Source organism: Nicotiana sylvestris, chromosome 5 (assembly GCF_000393655.2).
Source record: "Nicotiana sylvestris chromosome 5, ASM39365v2, whole genome shotgun sequence".
NCBI classification, from domain to species: Eukaryota; Viridiplantae; Streptophyta; class Magnoliopsida; order Solanales; family Solanaceae; genus Nicotiana; species Nicotiana sylvestris.
This window is the reverse complement of record NC_091061.1, coordinates 29,551,441-29,569,341: the sequence shown is the minus strand read 5'-3', so window position 1 is coordinate 29,569,341 and position 17,901 is coordinate 29,551,441. Positions and strand designations below refer to the sequence as shown.

Below are 17,901 nucleotides of genomic sequence, written 5' to 3'. Positions count from 1 at the left end.
CCCGTGGGAATTGATAGCGAGGCTTGTGGACCAAAGCAAGCCTGTTAATAGTGATTTCCATGTGCATAATGATGTCCTTATTGGGTCTGCCTAGGGAGAATCAGGATTAGTTGGGACAATGATGGTTAAATCGAAAAAGAAAAATTCAGAAAAATCTGGTTCCTATTGATCAAGTGGACCTAGGTCCATCTGTTTGGGTCCTCTGAATTGTTTGTTCTGTCCAGGCCAAGGGTATATTACTAGACAAACTATAGGATGCAAGAAGAAAAGTTAAACTATGATGTGGTTATTGCTCTTAATCAAGTGATAATTATCCGAGTCCAACAGCATTTAGGTGCTTCCAGTAGAATTCAGAATAATGATCATTAGAAAGAAATAAACAACTTGCAATTCAGTGCATGTTACCATATCATTCATAAGTTTCGATTCTTAATAGAGAAGCTAGTATTGCATAAACCTGTCTAGGCTTGCTAAAATGTATTTAAAATTTTTGATCATATAATGTAAAAAGCATACAATCTTACTGGTGCTATTACCGTGAGAAAAACCAATATAGGGCAACATTTAAAAGAAAAAAAGGGTATAAAGATGCAATTTAGAGACATGTCAACTAATCCTAACTAAAATAACTACCATAGGTTCCTAATTAGCATAGTTACCAGAAATAAAAAAAAAAAGGAAAAGAAAGCTAGTTAAAGAAACTGAAAAGGAAGAGGAAGAAAAACAAAGAAAGTGGATCAACGTAAAAGGAAAATGAACCATGCGATATCTACACTATTTACTTGTGTTCTACACCAGTAAACCTAAGCTCTATTAAGAAAAAACTTAGCCAGGAATTTTCATCATCAATCCAATTTTTGGAACTTCTATCTCCAAACTTTACCTAATCTTCTTCCTTGTCACCACACCACCAATGGTCTCCCACCTCATCTTATGAACCCTCTCAAAGAAGCTTTTGACTTAGCCAGTCCTGATTTTACCCTAATCTTGAAAACCCTTAAGCCCGATTTGTTGATTTATGATTTACTCCAACCTTGGGCTCCAAAGGCTGCTGCTGAGTTAAAAATCCCTGCTGTTGAATTTATTAACTGCTTATATGTTGCATGATTTCAATAAGCCAGGTATAAAATTTCCCTTCTCGTCTATTTATTATCGTGACTATGAGATGGCTCGTATAAAGAAAGATGAATCATTTATGCCTGTGGAAAAGCTTGAGGAAGATAAAAAGCGAGTTAGAGATTGTTTTTACCTATCTAGTGATATTGTTTTGATAAAAAGTTTTAAGGAGATTGAGGGTAAATATAGTGATTATATCACTAAGTTAACTGGGAAAAAAGTTGTGCCAATTGGTCCATTAGTTCAAGAACCTACTCTTGATGACGGAGAATCAGAGTTAATAACATGGTTGAATGAAAAAGAGGAGAAATCCACAATTTTTGTATCTTTTGGAAGTGAATATTTTTTGGAGATTGCTTATGGGTTGGAAAATAGTAAGGTGAATTTTAAGGGTTTTTCAATAGGGGAAAAGTTTTTAAAGGAGGCAAAAATCTTGGAGCATTCAAGTATTGGCGGATTTGTGAGTCATTGTGGATGGAGTTCTGTAATGGAAAGCATGAAATATGGGGTTTCGATTGTTGAAGAGGTTGGTATTGCTGTGGAAGTTGTGAGAGATAGTAATGGAAAGCTTCATAGAGAGGAAGTTGCAGCCATAATCAACCAAGTGGTGGTGAAGAAGGAAGGTGAATTTGTGAGACAAAAGGCAAGTGATATGAAGGAAATGCTTCGTTCCAAAGGAGATGAAGAAGTTGCTAAAGAGTTGGAAAAGCTTTGTGCTAAGAAAACTCACAGTTTTATTGAAGGTTTTTAGTATATTTAGATGCTACTATAGTTTTTGTTGCTTTATTTAGATGCTTATCTTACTGTTAGGTTCACTTTAGATAAACTTGCTTTATGCAACAGCTGGTAATATTATTAGTTTTTCCGAGGTAAGAGTTCCTTGTCATAATCAGAAAGAGGAAAATATCCCGTAAACTTGGACACAAAAGGTTGACTATTTAAAATTTTCGACAAAGCTACTCTCAAACATTATCTTGGCCACAAGAAAGAATATTGAATATTCCTGATAATACTCGTATTTCAGCTCTAACCATTTTCCAGCTCTGTAGCCTATAGGCGAGAAACTAGCAGAAAAATAGAACACAAAACGACCATAAGGCCACAAACTAGTGAACGCATGACAGCAAGAACCATGCAACCATGGAATATACTCATCATCACAACTAAGGCAACCAAAAATAAAAAATAAAAAAATTGAACAGCATTCTGTTCTTCAACCATTTGCCAACAATTTCATTAACTGTTCTCCCTGTAAGTACACCCATTCTGCTCGCATCGAAAAAAAAAATCCATTCTTTAAGCTCCTGGATTCACTAACTAAAATCAACTGTCAACTAGAGAAAATAAAACTTTACAAGTTCGAAATTTTGGTAGCTGGCGATCCTTCTATTTACAGGTGTGAGTGTTCTGTTTCCTACTTTTTACCTCTACATGGTAAAGTTACCTCTTTGATTTTGAAAGCTGCTTTGAGGAGGTACTGGGTTGGTATCCACTGCAGTTGTAATATCATGGATGCTTGACCTTTTTCGTTCTTTCTTCATTGCCTGCTGTCTAATGAAGTATTTTTGAGCATGACTTGCCACTTGTGTTGGCGTCCTTGTTACCACTACGTTTCTTGAAATGCTTCTCCAGTCACCCTTCCCGTATTTCTCCAGCCCAATAAGGAATAACCTATGCAAGAATATTAGGATTTTTGGTCATATAACAGTCATAGAACAGCTATGCTAATACAATTAAATATAACACCACTAGTATTCCAATTCTATGTATAAATACTCTATAGATACGCGCTAATCGGCCATCCAATTGCAAGGGCAAGAATCCGTCAACAACATTTCTAAGTTCATAGTTGCAAGCACCAAATTCACGACAACACTAAGCACAATCAAACAAGCCTTCTGAATTTAAGATCTAAATAACCAACAATGAAAACTGCCCACGTCTATCAAAATATTCATTTTACTCTCACTAAGATTAGGAGGCCAACTGTCTCAATCTGAAAAAAAGAAGAAGTCCCACACCCTCCTCCCAAGTTGAAAATCCCCATTTTGTCGGATGAACTATAGCGGATGTAGAGCACAAGTACTGGGTTCAGACATGGAATAAACATATATATGTACATCACTAGAACCTTAACAAATACAAGAATCTGAACCCATAATTTCAGGAGTATAATGAATTCAGTTATAACAACCTAAAGCGTGAACCAATCAAATTAAAATCCTTGATTGTGCATGAATGATTTGTTTTCAACATAGTTACAGACAAGAAAACCATTGCATATATGCTGGATCACACAACAGAGAAAGAAACTTCTAAATTTTATCAGTTTACTGGTACAGGGAAAAAAAAAGTAATTTATGATAAGACTACTCTTAGGCAGACACTTTTCTCTGCCTTTTAGTTAAGATCAAATATAGATGATTACTTAGGCAGCTAACTGAACCAAAAAGTACATTTTTCCTTCTTATTTGTCTGAGTAAAAAAGAATCCCTTTTCTTTTCCAATGATCAAAGCAGAAAGCACACCTTTTAACTTTTAAGTGGTGTGATGGAGTAAAAAAAACTCTACACCGTCAACAGTGGCGGACCCAGAATTTTTATCAAGCGGGTTCAAAACATAAAGAAATAAATGTACAAAGACGTAAACAAAATAAATTTTTATTAAAAAGGTGTAATTTTCTTTCCTAAATTGTGTATATAAAGCTTTCCTAGTCTAAAAAAGAGAAATAGAAACTTTCTTAATATCGTATGTATATAAGAAAACAGGAGAGTGATGTAGGAGAGGTAGAAATTTTCCTTTATCGTACGTATATAGAGGGAAAAAGAGAGTGTTGTATATAGGGATATAGGGTAAAAAAGAGTACCCAAAAGTATACGCAGCAGACAGGTTTCGAAACAAGGTATTCTAGGGATTTTGAACCGACTTTGACAGTGGGCTGGACTATACCGTTGTTCAACGCGGGGTCAACAAAATATATAACAGCATTTACTGGAAGTAAGATAAAATATACCTATATATACGGTATTATTTTCTGGCGAAACGGGTTAGATGAACCCTCTTGACCCCATGTGGGTCCGCCCCTGACCGTCAATGTATAAAACTTAAAACTAGGGGTGGCAAACAGATGGATCGGGTCGGGTATGAGCTTGTCAAAACGGGTAATGCAAAAACGGATAAGTTATCCCACCCGACCTCTGTTTTAAAAGACAGAATTGGGACTCGCTCTGGGGCGGAGCACTCGTAAAACGCCCTGGGCTTATGTGTGGGGCTTAGTTCCGTGAGACATACACCTCGGCCATCGGGGCTTACGCTCCGGAAACGCCCAACGCCCAGCGTACTGGGTTCGCCTAACAGAACTTTATGCAATTGTATATAACTAACCTTGTAAATCCTCAAATTTTCTTAATAAATCATTGACTATTCAAAATTACTTTTTTCTCAATCATAAATCATTAAGTTGATAGTATTTTATGTCATAATTAAAATAAAAATTATTGCACGTTATCCACTAAGACTGCTATGATAGTTAATTTTAAATAAATCTTTCATTTAAAAAGTATTTATTTATTAACTTTTGTTATGTCTTTACTATATAATAGTCCATAATTTTTTTATAATTATTTTTCTAAATATTTTTTTTTTTACGTTTACAAGATACAATACTTATTAATTTAATAGATCAATATTAGCTAGTAACTATTTACAAATAATTAGTTACATGGTATTGTATGGTGAATTATGTGTCACTTTATTAACTTGTTGAAATTTAAAAATAAATGATGCTAGAGAATCATATTTAAATTGTGAATTATGTTTTTATATAAATTCTCTTTCAAATAGAAAGCATATTAAATAAAAGGAGTATTTTAAGAAAAATATCAAATTATAATATTGAACTTCTTTCAAGATTGATACATATAAGATTTCATATCGAATACATTACTTTTGATGTTTGAGTTGTAACGACATTGCAGTTAATTTGCATATTATGATATTTGTCATACTTTTCATATTATTCATAGTTGAATTATAATTTATAAATATTTTAAATGGATTATTTGTTATAATTTTGTGATTTTAATGTAATTTTTATAATTATTTTTTATATTATACTATCTTAAAATTCTTGAAATTAGTAAAATTTAAAAGATCCATGGGACTTACGCCCCATGTCTCAGGGCTTACGCCTCGCCTCGCCTCACGCTCCAGCCTTTTAAAACATTGCACCCGACCCATATTATCCATGGCTTCTTGAATATGATCACTAATCTCCCAAACTTGAGGAACCTTGAGTCTTTACAAATATAAAAGTTAACCAATTAGTTATCCATTTTCTAAGTGGATAATATGGTTCTTATCCATATTTGACCCAATTTTAAAAAGTTCATTATTCAACCCATTTTTTTAGTAGATATAATATGGATGGATAATTGTTTTATTTATCCACTTCGCCACCACTACTTAAAATTTAGTACTGTTATTATATATTTACCCAGAATCTCAGAAATGATAAAAGAACCACCTGAATATGTGACAAACAAAACCCACAATACCAAATTCAATATGTACACAAAATTTCACCTTTAATGAAAAGATAGAAAATAGAAGAAAAAAATCACGAAGATTTTTTATTATTAAAACAAAAAAAATTCACAAGTTATTTACAGTCAAAATTTTCAAAAACAGAAATAATGAGAAATTGTTAAAAAAAAATAAAAAAAATTACCGGTGTTCTTCTTCAGTCCAAGGGGTACCCTTCTTCCTCTCAATTTCAGTGTTCTTCTTGTTTGATTCAACCGGATCATCCGTATAGGTCGGGAGTTCGATCCGACCCGAATCAATTTCCAATAGATCGTGAACGAGGTCATCGTAATGAGCGATTATATCCTCGGTTGTTTTTCCGGGTACATGATCGGCGATTAATTGCCACCGATCGGCGATATTTTCAGGGTACAGAACCAGGGCGTGTTCGAATAGCTTGTCCTCCTCCCTCGTCCATTTCGACATTGAATTGAATTGAATTATTCGGCGCCGTTTGAATCGCGCACTCGGGATTTAAAGAGGTTTTTGGTAATTGAAGGAATGGCCTATTACAGAGAGAGAAATGGGGGAGTTAAAGGAAATGTGGTTTATTTTTGTCTTTAAACCGGTTATTCAGAATGTTTTCCACATAATCAATCAACTTTAATTGATTTTTGGCCTTTTTTTTATAGTCCATAATATTTAATTTTTTCAAAATTAATTTTCTTTTCAAAATTATCCTTGGATAAAGAGCCCAAGAGTGTTTGTTATATTTTTAATGCACAAATTAAGGTTAATATAGACAGTTTCACTATTAATTAATACTAAAAGGTTAATTTCTTAATATATGTGAAAATAACCAAAAAATTAATTAAAGTAGACCGAGAGAGTAGGGAATAATATAGAGGCATGAAGTGTACCCGTAATGCACCATTAGATTTTTTCCGGTCTTATTGGTTTTTTTGGGTCTTTTTTTTTTAATAAAATCTTCCTATAAAAAAATATATAATTTGTACTTTAAATATTTCTTTAGTCATAATAAATACAATTTATAAGATACTTCTCAAGAAAATAACACAAAATCTGAAAGAGTTATTTTATACAAAATATAGTGTCACACTCACCGACAATGAAGAATAGAGCAGCTCAATTTCTACTCTTAGCAAATGTGTGTTAGTAGTTCCTGGTTACTTAGGTGAAGTAGATTTGTTTTTATCTGATAGGAAAGTTGGGATCATGTCCAACTTTAGTTTTTGTTTTGTTCACATATCTCTTTAGTAAATAAAAATATTTTAATTACTGAATAAAATATTTAAGTTACTCAAAATACACATTGCTCAAGATGTTACTTTGAGAAAAAAAAATTAGAAATGTGCACATCTTATTATAACTAGTGCTTAGGAAAAAATTATATGTGAGTAAAATTGTCATGGTCAAAGGCATTGAAAAAAGAAGAAAAAAGCAACACAGTGCATTAAGCATCCCAATCACAAGGGTCAAAGTCATTAAAAAAATAGAAAAAGACCAACTTTACGTTATAATTTAAAACATGATCAATATGCATACAAGAATAAGAGGAGAGAAAAAAGAAAAGTGATTTAATTGAATTCCTTAATTGCAGTTGTTAATTATGGTTTGGGACCTTTTTAAAAAGAAATATATATAATTTGTTAAAAAATTAGTTAGTTATGATAAATAATAAATTTTAATTAAAGCAGATAAATAACTTTATAATATAGTATATATAAAAAATTACACCCCTAACAGAGACCATCATTTGAAAAATAAACGCAGGAAAACCAAAAAGGAAATAAAGAGTGGGTCCAGTTTATCCACGTAAGCAAATTTGAAAGCCTGGTCCAAGCCCATCAATATTTCATTAGCCCAAAATGGACTTTACACAATACAAGCCCAATATCATCCACAAACACAAACACAAACCCTAATATAGTCTACTCCTCTTTTATTTCTGCTGAAATTACACTTTGCTCAGTTGCTGCCGCACACGACTGTGGTTCTTTCTCTTCAGAAATCTCTGTGAGTTTTTAGCTTTCTATTTTTAACATTACATTTGTTTTCTTTGCTCTCAATTACTGGAAAAATAATAATATGCTTTATGTGATCACGACTCTTTAGGATTGAGCAAATTGTTTACTTGCTAAAAGTTGTTAGAAAACATATGTTTAAGAATCCAATTTTTCTGTATTTTCTCTTTGTATATATGTCCGCTTTAAAAAAATAATTTGGTGATTTCTTCCCAAGACTTGGTGGCAGAGTTGCCCATATTTGTATTAGTTGTAAGTAGCAGTTATTAGGTGATTTAGTCGAGGTGTGCTCAATTTGGCACCGGTACAACCGTTATTGAAAAATGGAATCTAAGATGAATCCTCTGAATACTAATTGCTAAATGACCTGAATAATGTGGGATGAATAAGAGGATTGTTGTAGCCGAACCAAACTAATTTGGAGTTGAACTGGATTTGATTAGTAGTTGATAGAAGAAGAAAGTGGAGATACTGATTTCAAGGTCAGTATTTTTTGTTATCTGCATTGTTGTTTCTGAAGTTGAAAAACTTTGAACTATTGTGTATTGGCTATTAAGAATATTACAGCGATTAGTTCTTTAGGAAATTAAGAAACTCCAATGAGCATGTCAGTCAACTCGAAGTTTGAACAGTCTAGTGACGAGTGGTTGCAATCAGCTCATTTTGTTTTCTAGGATCATACTTACATCCCGTAATTGCAATTGCCTAATGATTAAGCTAGTGAGTTAACCAACAGGACGGAACAGTTATAGCAGGTTAGTCTGAGGATTTAGAAGGCTCCTGTCATATTAGTTGCCTAAGAGGAGATGCCTTTTCCCTGCCTATCCCCTTTCAAATTGATATGGACTCTGGAGATATATTTGCTTTCTCCATCTGCCGTCTGAGAACAAAAGAGAAGATGAAAATGTGTTCTTTTAGATTCAGGCGCTGGTCAAAAAGGGTTTTCTTGAGCTTGAAAACTGTTGGCAGACCCGAGAGCATGTGTGTTTATGCCATTTAGATTGGGAATGTACGTTTCTCAGTGTTTGTAGAATATGTCTTACAGGTTCTTACTTCGTACGTTGAGATTCAATAAGTCGCAGCAATCTGATGGAAATATTCAGCTTTTCTTTTTTTTTTTGGTGAAAATGAAGTATGCATCATCGAATATTCTTGTGATAGTGAAAAGATTAATGATGAATATCTGAAAAACATTAATATAACAGGTTTGGTCTGGGGAAACTCTGCAAGGATGGGTCGTGTACGCACTAAGACAGTGAAGAAGTCATCTCGACAGGTAATTGAGAAGTATTACTCCAAAATGACTTTGGATTTCCACACAAACAAGAAGATCCTGGAGGAAGTTGCCATAATTCCTTCCAAGCGTCTCCGCAACAAGATTGCTGGTTTCTCCACCCATCTCATGAAACGTATTCAGAAGGGACCTGTTCGAGGTATCTCCCTGAAACTGCAGGAGGAGGAGCGTGAGAGACGTATGGACTTTGTTCCTGATGAGTCTGCCATCAAAACTGACCTCATTGAAGTTGACAAGGAGACCCTTGACATGCTTACAGCCCTCGGCATGTCTGATCTTCCTGGTGTTGTCAAGCAAGCTGCTGAGCCACAGGCTGTAGCATCTCTACCAACATATGGTCGCGGTGCAGGAGGTTTTGGGAGGAAATACTAATAGGGGAGTATTTCAAAGAATTGATGGACAATTGAAGAAGTTTTTGGTAGATTAAATGTGTTGTTAGGTTTCCCTGATGTTCTTTGAGGATTCGTAAAAGCTTATAATTCCGTTGTTGAGACATAATGTGATACATTTCCTCAATTACATACATTTTGCTGCAGGAGAATGTGATCGCTACCTTATCCTTAGATTTTAATTTCATATTGTTGCAGGTAGGGGTGTACATGGACCGGGTTGATTTGGTTTTTATCAAAACCAAACCAAACCAACTGTATCGGTTTGAATTGGTTGGGTTTTGTCGGTTTTTTTTGTTATTTACATGTTATTTCTATCTTACTTTGTTAAATATTTGATATGTATATATCTATTTAGTAAAAATATAAAAAATTGACAAACATATTATCAATTAAAATATTCTTATGAGAGAATTCTATTAATAACACATAATAATTATTTTTTTAGTCACAATAAATTTTCGTTGATAAAATAGTTGAGGATACATAATAAATGTTCTAAAAAGAAATATTTTAAGGATAAAATAGTAAAAAGTTTTGGTCAAACTTAAAATGTTTATCTATACTATATTAAAAGCACGAAGGTCCTTAGCGAAATGTAGTTCGCCTTTTTTGCCCTTTAAAAATAGATTTCACACTAGATAAAATAGTAATTTAATTATTTTCCTAATATTTAAGAGTTTGGAATCACCTAAAATATTGACTATTAAATAATTTTCCTATTTTAACTACGTATGAGTCCTAATTTTTCACATACATTGCATCTTTAATTTATAATGCTTTATTAATATTTCCTTAAATTAATTAATTAATTAATATTTGTAAGTTTTATACAAGAAAATTAATTAATTTTTACCCAAGTCAAATCTCATACTCCTAATAATTGTCTAACAAAGTAGAAACAAGTTATATAAAGAAAATTTGCTTCTGCGGGGCTCATTCATTAATTAATTAACACTTCTACATTTTATACAAGGAAATTATTTGATTCCTATAGAAGTCAAGATCTCTTGCTCTTAATAGTTGAGTGACGAAGTAGAAACAAGTTATATAAAGAAAATATGCTTTTTGCAAGACTCAATGTTTTGATGATTTTTTGTTGAGTTGCATTAGTTTGTAACGAAATACGCTACTTTGCATTGCAAATTCTACGAGTGAACCCAATGCTAGAAATTTATTCATATGCTATGATCCATGTGATATTCATAATCTATGAACTAGGAATTACTTTTGCTTAACAAATTGGGTACTAAATCTGTTACTTGCATGTTTTTGTCATCGATTTATGAGAAATTGATCTATGTCTTTTACTTGCTTGTGGCCGCAAACGCAGGTCTTTCAATTGCTTGGCAAACCTACGGTAGAATTCACGCACCTAAGATCAAGATAAGTACTTACAAATTAAATTTACTTGATTTTCAATCTATTTTGTAGTTTTGTTTTGTTTATTGGTACCAAAGAAGAATTATAATTTGCGGGGTATGATTTTAGATCTATTTAGGTTTCTGATCTATATATTTTCAGTTTTAATTCTGGACTTCATATGTATATTTGTAGCTAATTTCTCTTGCTTAGAGACATTTCTTTAGATTGAGTCTCAACACTTCTATATTTGTTGTTGTGACGTTTCTTCAGGTACGATTCTCACTAAGTTATTTTTATGTTTATTTTTTTCAGATATTGCTATCCTGTTTTTTTAGAATTTCTAATTAATGGAGAAATTTTATCTCTGCCAAGTGCCAAATAATGAGATTGCTTAGACTAATAAGAACTTTGTTTGTTAAGTAAATTAGAATTCTTACATGTAAATGTCATATGGGATACAATCTATATCGCCCACGAATTGTCTACATTCATCCCTTTCCGGGGCAAATTTTGTTGTGTCTTTTTTTTCAAAATTAATTTTTATTGTACTATTTGATTTTAACGGTAGACACATCACTATGAAGAAGGTGAATTAAACCTCTTTCTTTAAATAGCATAATTTCTTCTAACTTCTAAATGTCTATAAAATATTGTTGGAGTATATATTTTTCAACGTATAAAGAAGTATGTTTGTTGATGAATGATAAATTTTTGTCTGATTTGCTGCATAATACATTCGAACTAATCTCTTTAAAATTTTAAAGAAGAAATTAACAGAGGCACAAAAAGATTTAAAGCACATAAAGTATATATACATATCAAAAACAGAAAAAAAAAAGAAAAAAAAGAAAAAAAAGAAAGAAGAAGCTCAATATAATCAATAAATATCATGATTGCACAAATGAAGAATAGAAGAAGTTTACCACTCACGACGGCTGCCACGAACTACAAGAATGATTGGATAAAATAGTAAATTAAGCTACTCTCCGAATATTTAAATTTTAAAATCAATTAAAAATTTACCTTATAAAGAATATTAATTTCCTTATTTGATCCAAACTGAATTAAATGAAGAAAATTTTGTTCTTTGTTCCTTTCAAGCGCTTGGTGCTCGAAATCTTTCGCCGGCAACTTCTTGTAGTTTGCCCCATTTTTTGTGGAGTTCAACTATTGTGTTCTCTCATACTCTTATTACTTTACTAATTTTTCTTTTTTATTATTGAAAAGTATATACTATAAAAAATATTTTTATTTTCCTTCATAATTACACTTATATTTAAAAATTGGGATGAGCTAATATAAGAATATAAAAAGGCAAAAAATTATTTTTTTAATGTTGAAAACAAATAGTTACTTTTTTAATTAACTAATTAGAATTCGATTCAATTGAACTACGCCTTAAGTCCTAATATTTAGAAGTTTAAAATTATTCAAGATTAAATTTTTTTATTATAATATATTTATAAATACGATAATAATTTATTTACGTATGACTTTCTAGATATTTTTTAATATATGAGGTGTTTGATATTAAAGATAACAAAACATGAGTAACAATGTTGCATTCTCTAAAGCTACACGATATTTGGTTGGTTGCGATAATAAAAAAATATATAGAATTAATCTCTCAAAATGTTATATATGTATTCTTACTTGTACTTAACATGCTTTTTATTTTAACAACAACAAATTTTATTATAAAATTTCTATCTTTCTTTTCAAACTTAAATAAATAAATGGAGGGCATCAAATTGGAAGACGTTTAATAGTATAGGAATTACATGATATTATAAAAGTTTGTGCTATAAAAATTGAAGTTGAAAAGATAGAAGGCAAAGAACGTATCAATAAGACCAAAAAAGAAGAAGGAAACATTGATGACCTAATAACCTATACAAAAATAAAAATTGAAAAGTAAAATATTATTCTTTAAACAGTATAAGCGTTAACTCTTTTTATTGTGCCAAAATTACTATTTTGTATAAATACGAAGCAATTTGTGTTGATACAATATTTAATATTCAGTTTAAATTTTTTAATTGAAACTATTTTAATTCGATTAAAATACGATATTAATATTATTTATATGAGAAAATATATATTATCAATAATATTTTATTATTGACGCGATAAACACGTGCAACGCATGTACACTAAGGCTGTCCAACGGGACAGGCCGTCCCGTCCCGCGTCCGGCCCCGCCCCAAGTTAAATGGGATGAGCCAATGTTAAACGGGGCATGAGATGGGACGAGACGGCCATTTCGTCCCGTTTGTCCCGTCCCATTTCGTCCCGTCCCGTTCTGCGTCCCGCCAAATTTTTTTTAAAAAGCTAGCCGTTGGACAACAGCTAAAATTGCAAAATAGCCGTTGCCAACAGCCCCTACCCCTCTGAATCAGCCCTACCTCCCCCCCCCCAAACTTTTAATATAACCCCTAAGTTTATTAAATTACACTTTGGCCCTATTTTCTACTATAAATACCTCCCATTCTTCTTCATTTTTTCCCATAAAAAATCAATCTTCTCTCTCAAATCTCTTATATTCTAATATTCTATCTATATTATTCTCTCAATTTTGTTACTATCAAGTATCAAGTGATAACTTTCAAGTATTTGGGCAAATATTTTGGAGCAACTTTCAAGCTTCAAATTAATTCGTCAAGTATTTGGAGCAATTAATCTAGGACTTTTTCTTCAAGTTTCAATATTTAATCACGATGCACTTGTTCCATCTCATAATTTTAATATATAATTTTTGCATATCATTTTAGTGCTTAATTGTTGTGTTTACTTTACGTGTTATATTTTCGTATTTAATTTGTGTTTAATTTTGTGTTAGCTTTTTTAATTTAATTTCGTATTTAAATTATGGCACCTAAAAATGTATCTGGCATTTTCAAAAAAAGTAGTAAAAAAAATAGTAAAGGTGAAAGTAGTAGTAATCCTAATCCTAACCCTTCTTCTAGACCTAGAATTAGAAAACATATTGATGAAATGACTCATGTTGATGAAACTTCATTTTCCCAACCCCCCACATTTTATGATGTTCATGTCGGAGAACAATTAGATCATGAAATTTTACAAAGACAATTTGGCAATGATATTTTTTTGAGGACGAAGAAAATGAGGATGAAGAAAATGAGGAAGAAGAATTAGATGAAACACCCACTAGTCCCGCAACACAAGCTCCAACTCAGAGTCAATCTCAGTCTGGAGTTTTACCCCCTGTACCCCCTGTAAGGGGTAAGCCTAAGGCTGAACGTCCCAAAACATCACTTGTATGAATTTTTTTTAAACATGATAAAGTCAATCATCGTGCTATATGCGAAAAATGTAAGCAACAATTTGCATACTCAACAAGTGGTGGGACGTGGGGGTTTAACTAGACACTTAAGAAAGGATCACAAATCTTTATGGATACAAGCTAACATAGAAGCTGGAAAAATTATAGATCCTACCATAAGTACTGGCACTGGGAGCGATGATGGCATGGAGCTCATGGAACATCAATCAACATTGCCAATTCCAGCAGAATGTCCGAGAGATATTATTGATAAGTTACAAAGAAGCTATATAGGAGCTTACAAATATTAGTATGATAATTTGTAATTGGCTACTAAGAGGCCTAGTTCAAACAGAACCCTTCCTAGAAGGTGACTGCGTAGATTAGGTGCTCTTTAAAAGAATTATATTTGTATTTGAGATTTGAAAGTTCCATTAATAAAATAAAAGGCTCTAAGCGTTGAATTTTTTTTATGAATTTTCTTAGTTACTTAATAGTTAATACTTTAAAATTATATTAAATAATTTATAACTCTATTATAAATATACAATTACTAGAATATTTCATTACAAGTTTTTTGTTTTAATATTTTATAATTCTTTACTTAGTTTTCTAATTTTTGTTTTAACATAATAACATTTAAGTTTATTAAATAAGTCAAAAATCTAGCCGTTGCAAACTTTAAAAACAAAGTGATTTTCAAAAAACTAGACGTTTTTTTTTTTAAAAAAAATACACTTAAGGCCCACGAACCAGTCCCATCCCGTCCCATCCCGTTTGTTAGCGGGACGGGATGGGACGACCGTTTCGTCCCGTTTGTCCCATCCCGTTTCGTCCCGTCCCGTTTGTTTGCGGGACGAGATGGGACGACCGTTTCGTTCCGTTTGTCCCGTCCCATTTCGTCCCGTCCCGCCGCCGTCCCGCTTAAATGTCGTCCCATCCCGTCCTGTTAATTTTGTCTCGTCCCGTCCCGTCCCGTCCCCTTGGACAGCCATAACGTACACTAAGACTAGTGATCACGCCCAACTATGCCTTATAAAAAGGACAATGCGGTCGTTGCAAATATAATCCGGTTTACAAGTCCGGAGTCGAATCCCACAGAGAACTAAGGCTTAGCTACAACTGTTCACTATCACTAAGAAGACAAGCTTGAACAGTTCCTAACTTATAGATATTTAGATTCTTGTGTTTAACTAATTGATTAACAAATTAAAATAATAAATTAACAACTAAAGATACTAAGAGTTAGAGACAAGATTAAGGAGGTCTAGAGTTATGATTTCCCCAATTGTCGGAATCCTTCCCGCTATGTCTTCTATAATTTCGCCTAAGTATTCTCTACCGATCATGAGCACTCTTATTACCGTAAATCTCTCCCGAGTAATCACGACAATTTACTAGACGCACTCTCCCGAGCTACGCTAGCTGGCTTTTGATACAGCTCACTTCAGATCGCACCCAAGGCTTCGTTATCCCTAATCCCGCCTTTAAACCCTCGGTTATTGATCCCTCATATACTCTGGGAGTGGTGTTGTTCAACAATTACCTAAATATGCACTCTCTCCCGAGTTATGCACACTAAATAGGCACAGCTAATTGAGAGCTCTTCAATTAACTACAATAAGAACGTAGTTGAACAAATAGAGATTATACTACGGCTCAATTATATAAAAACATAACAAGAATTTATCCTACAAAAAGTTCTATCAAAACTCTAGATAACAACTTAGCTATTCATAATAGTATGTAAAACTACAATACTAAAAGTCATAACTAACAATGAAAAATAGGAAGAGGAAGGAAAAAACTCGTGGAAGAATTCCCAAGCCTTGATCCTATTGTGTTTCTGCCTCCTTAGGTCAAATCTATGTCAAAAATATGTCCTCTCCAATTCTTGGCCGGCTTCCTTGGTTTAATATAGGGTTTAGGGCTTAAAATACCGTGTTTTGCACTTTGGTCCCTGAAATTTACGCATCCTGCCGTGGTACCACCGCGGTCGCGCCGGAACCGCGGCCAAACACCCTCTCAGATTCTTCAGTTGTCCGCGACTGCCCTCTGCCGCGGTTCTGCCGTGATTCTGCCGCGATCGCGGTCTTTGACCCTGTTACGTTTGGAATTTGGAAAAACGTAAAACATGAAAGTTGTAGAACTTTGAGTTATATTTCCAATCATATATTGTGGAGCCCAAATGGAGTTCTGAGTAAAATGTTATGTCTATTTTACTAGATAGTGCGCAATTTGCCTCTTCGAGTTTTCGTTTTGTTGTTTTATCATCCGTTGATCCCCGAACGCGATCCCGGCTTAATTCCTTGAGCTCTTACTCAGACTTCAAAGCTCCAAACCACTTAAATTCATTACATAACATCTATACAGCTCGGAATCACACCTACAAGGCATAAAACACACAATTAGTGCAAAACACTAGCGATTAAAGCGCAAACTCAACTAAAGTGCAGTAAATTAGAGTGTAATAATCGACTAAAATACGTAATTATAGCCTATCATCAACACCCCACACTTAAACTATTGCTCGTCCTCGAGCAATCAAACTACATGTTTTTTTTATAGACACGACCTTTTTAAACAATTCTCCTAACTCATCATACCAAGAGTATTTAAAATAGATTAAGCACAAAAGCGTAACATCTTCACCTCAAGATTTGACTCATAAGTAGCACGCATTATTCGCAATTCACCTACTTACTCTAACATAGAGGTCACTGACATTACCTTTCCTTCATGAATTAAGTGCCCTCACACAACAAAAGAGAGTAGTTCCACACAATAAAATTTAAGAACACTTAGGAACTCAAGATAGAAAGAATTCACTCACTTTCAGAAATAACATTCATATGCCACAAAAGATGCACCATAAGCTTGCCCGTAGTGTACTACTCTACTAATGGAGCTCATTCAATCTAGGATCAATTATGACTTTATTTGGTTGTAATGTAGGCTACGGGACGGGTAGGATACATTTAGATATAAGAGTGACTACACCTCCCTAAGCACTTTAATACATATACTTTAACATTCAAACCTCATACTTATGTCAAGCCAAACTCCACCTTCACATCAATATACATCAACTCCTAAATTATTTAAGCACAATTATATCAAGAGTCACCACTATCAAAGAATATTTTTTTTACAGCAATACAACTTTTTTTTTCTTTTTCAATTCAAGAGACTTTTGCTTTTCAAATCAGTGCACCCTTTCTCCTTATTTCACTAGTTCCACTCAAAAGCCAAACCAACCACCCCACACTTTAACTTTTACAAAATTCATAAACAATTCAAGTGCTCATGAGAGGTTACAATGGTTCAATAGATGGTTAATTCAAACAAATGGGTAAGGCTTGTAATGTGGTTGCCAAAGAAACAAGATTACAGGCTCAAAGGGGTTAACTACGATACATAACAATTAGGTGGGTAAAATATACATATCTGGCTCAACAAAGAAATGCCTATATCACTTCCTAGACTGAATAAAACTACTATTTCGCTTTGCAAACACACGGGGCAAGTTCTAGGCATCAAATGTAATGCACAGAATACAACAAATTCTTACACACACATGGCACATGACTCACTCAAGATTGGATCATCAAGACACTCTAGTCAAAGCAGTTAAGCAAAGTTAAGATCATACAATTTAAGGTACTTCTACAAGAGTCAAAAACTGAGCCTAAGCGTCACAACCAAAGTACTCACTATTCTCAAGGCATAACAAAGTCAAGAGATATTGCTTCAATTCAATTCATCTCACACTGGCTCTTACTCCTAAAAAAAATAAAACTAACTACACCCGGTTCAAACAAAACCCTTGAAAAAGAACCGTGATTTAAAGAAAAACCAAGGGGTAATTATTACACTACCTAACAA

The 17,901-nt window shown here is 33.2% G+C and overlaps 2 protein-coding genes and 1 pseudogene across 2 annotated transcripts; 2 read left to right on the top strand and 1 right to left on the bottom strand.

Moving 5' to 3' along the window:
* The first annotated feature begins 255 nt into the window (after positions 1-255).
* On the top strand, positions 256-1,989 carry LOC104242151 (UDP-glucosyltransferase 29-like; annotated as a pseudogene).
* Positions 1,990-2,295: 306 nt separating this feature from the next.
* Positions 2,296-6,226, bottom strand: LOC104242152 (transcription factor SRM1-like). The gene is made up of 2 exons (XM_009797154.2): positions 5,846-6,226; positions 2,296-2,787 (listed from the first exon to the last, which is right to left on the bottom strand). The coding sequence occupies exons 1-2, from the start codon at positions 6,124-6,126 to the stop codon at positions 2,544-2,546; spliced, it is 525 nt and encodes a 174-aa protein (XP_009795456.1). The 5' UTR covers positions 6,127-6,226; the 3' UTR covers positions 2,296-2,543.
* Positions 6,227-7,562: 1,336 nt separating this feature from the next.
* Positions 7,563-9,517, top strand: LOC104242153 (small ribosomal subunit protein eS17). Its single transcript, XM_009797155.2, has 2 exons — positions 7,563-7,677; positions 8,891-9,517. Exon 2 carries the CDS (start codon positions 8,917-8,919, stop codon positions 9,349-9,351), a length of 435 nt encoding a protein of 144 aa, XP_009795457.1. The 5' UTR covers positions 7,563-7,677; positions 8,891-8,916; the 3' UTR covers positions 9,352-9,517.
* Positions 9,518-17,901: the final 8,384 nt, after the last annotated feature.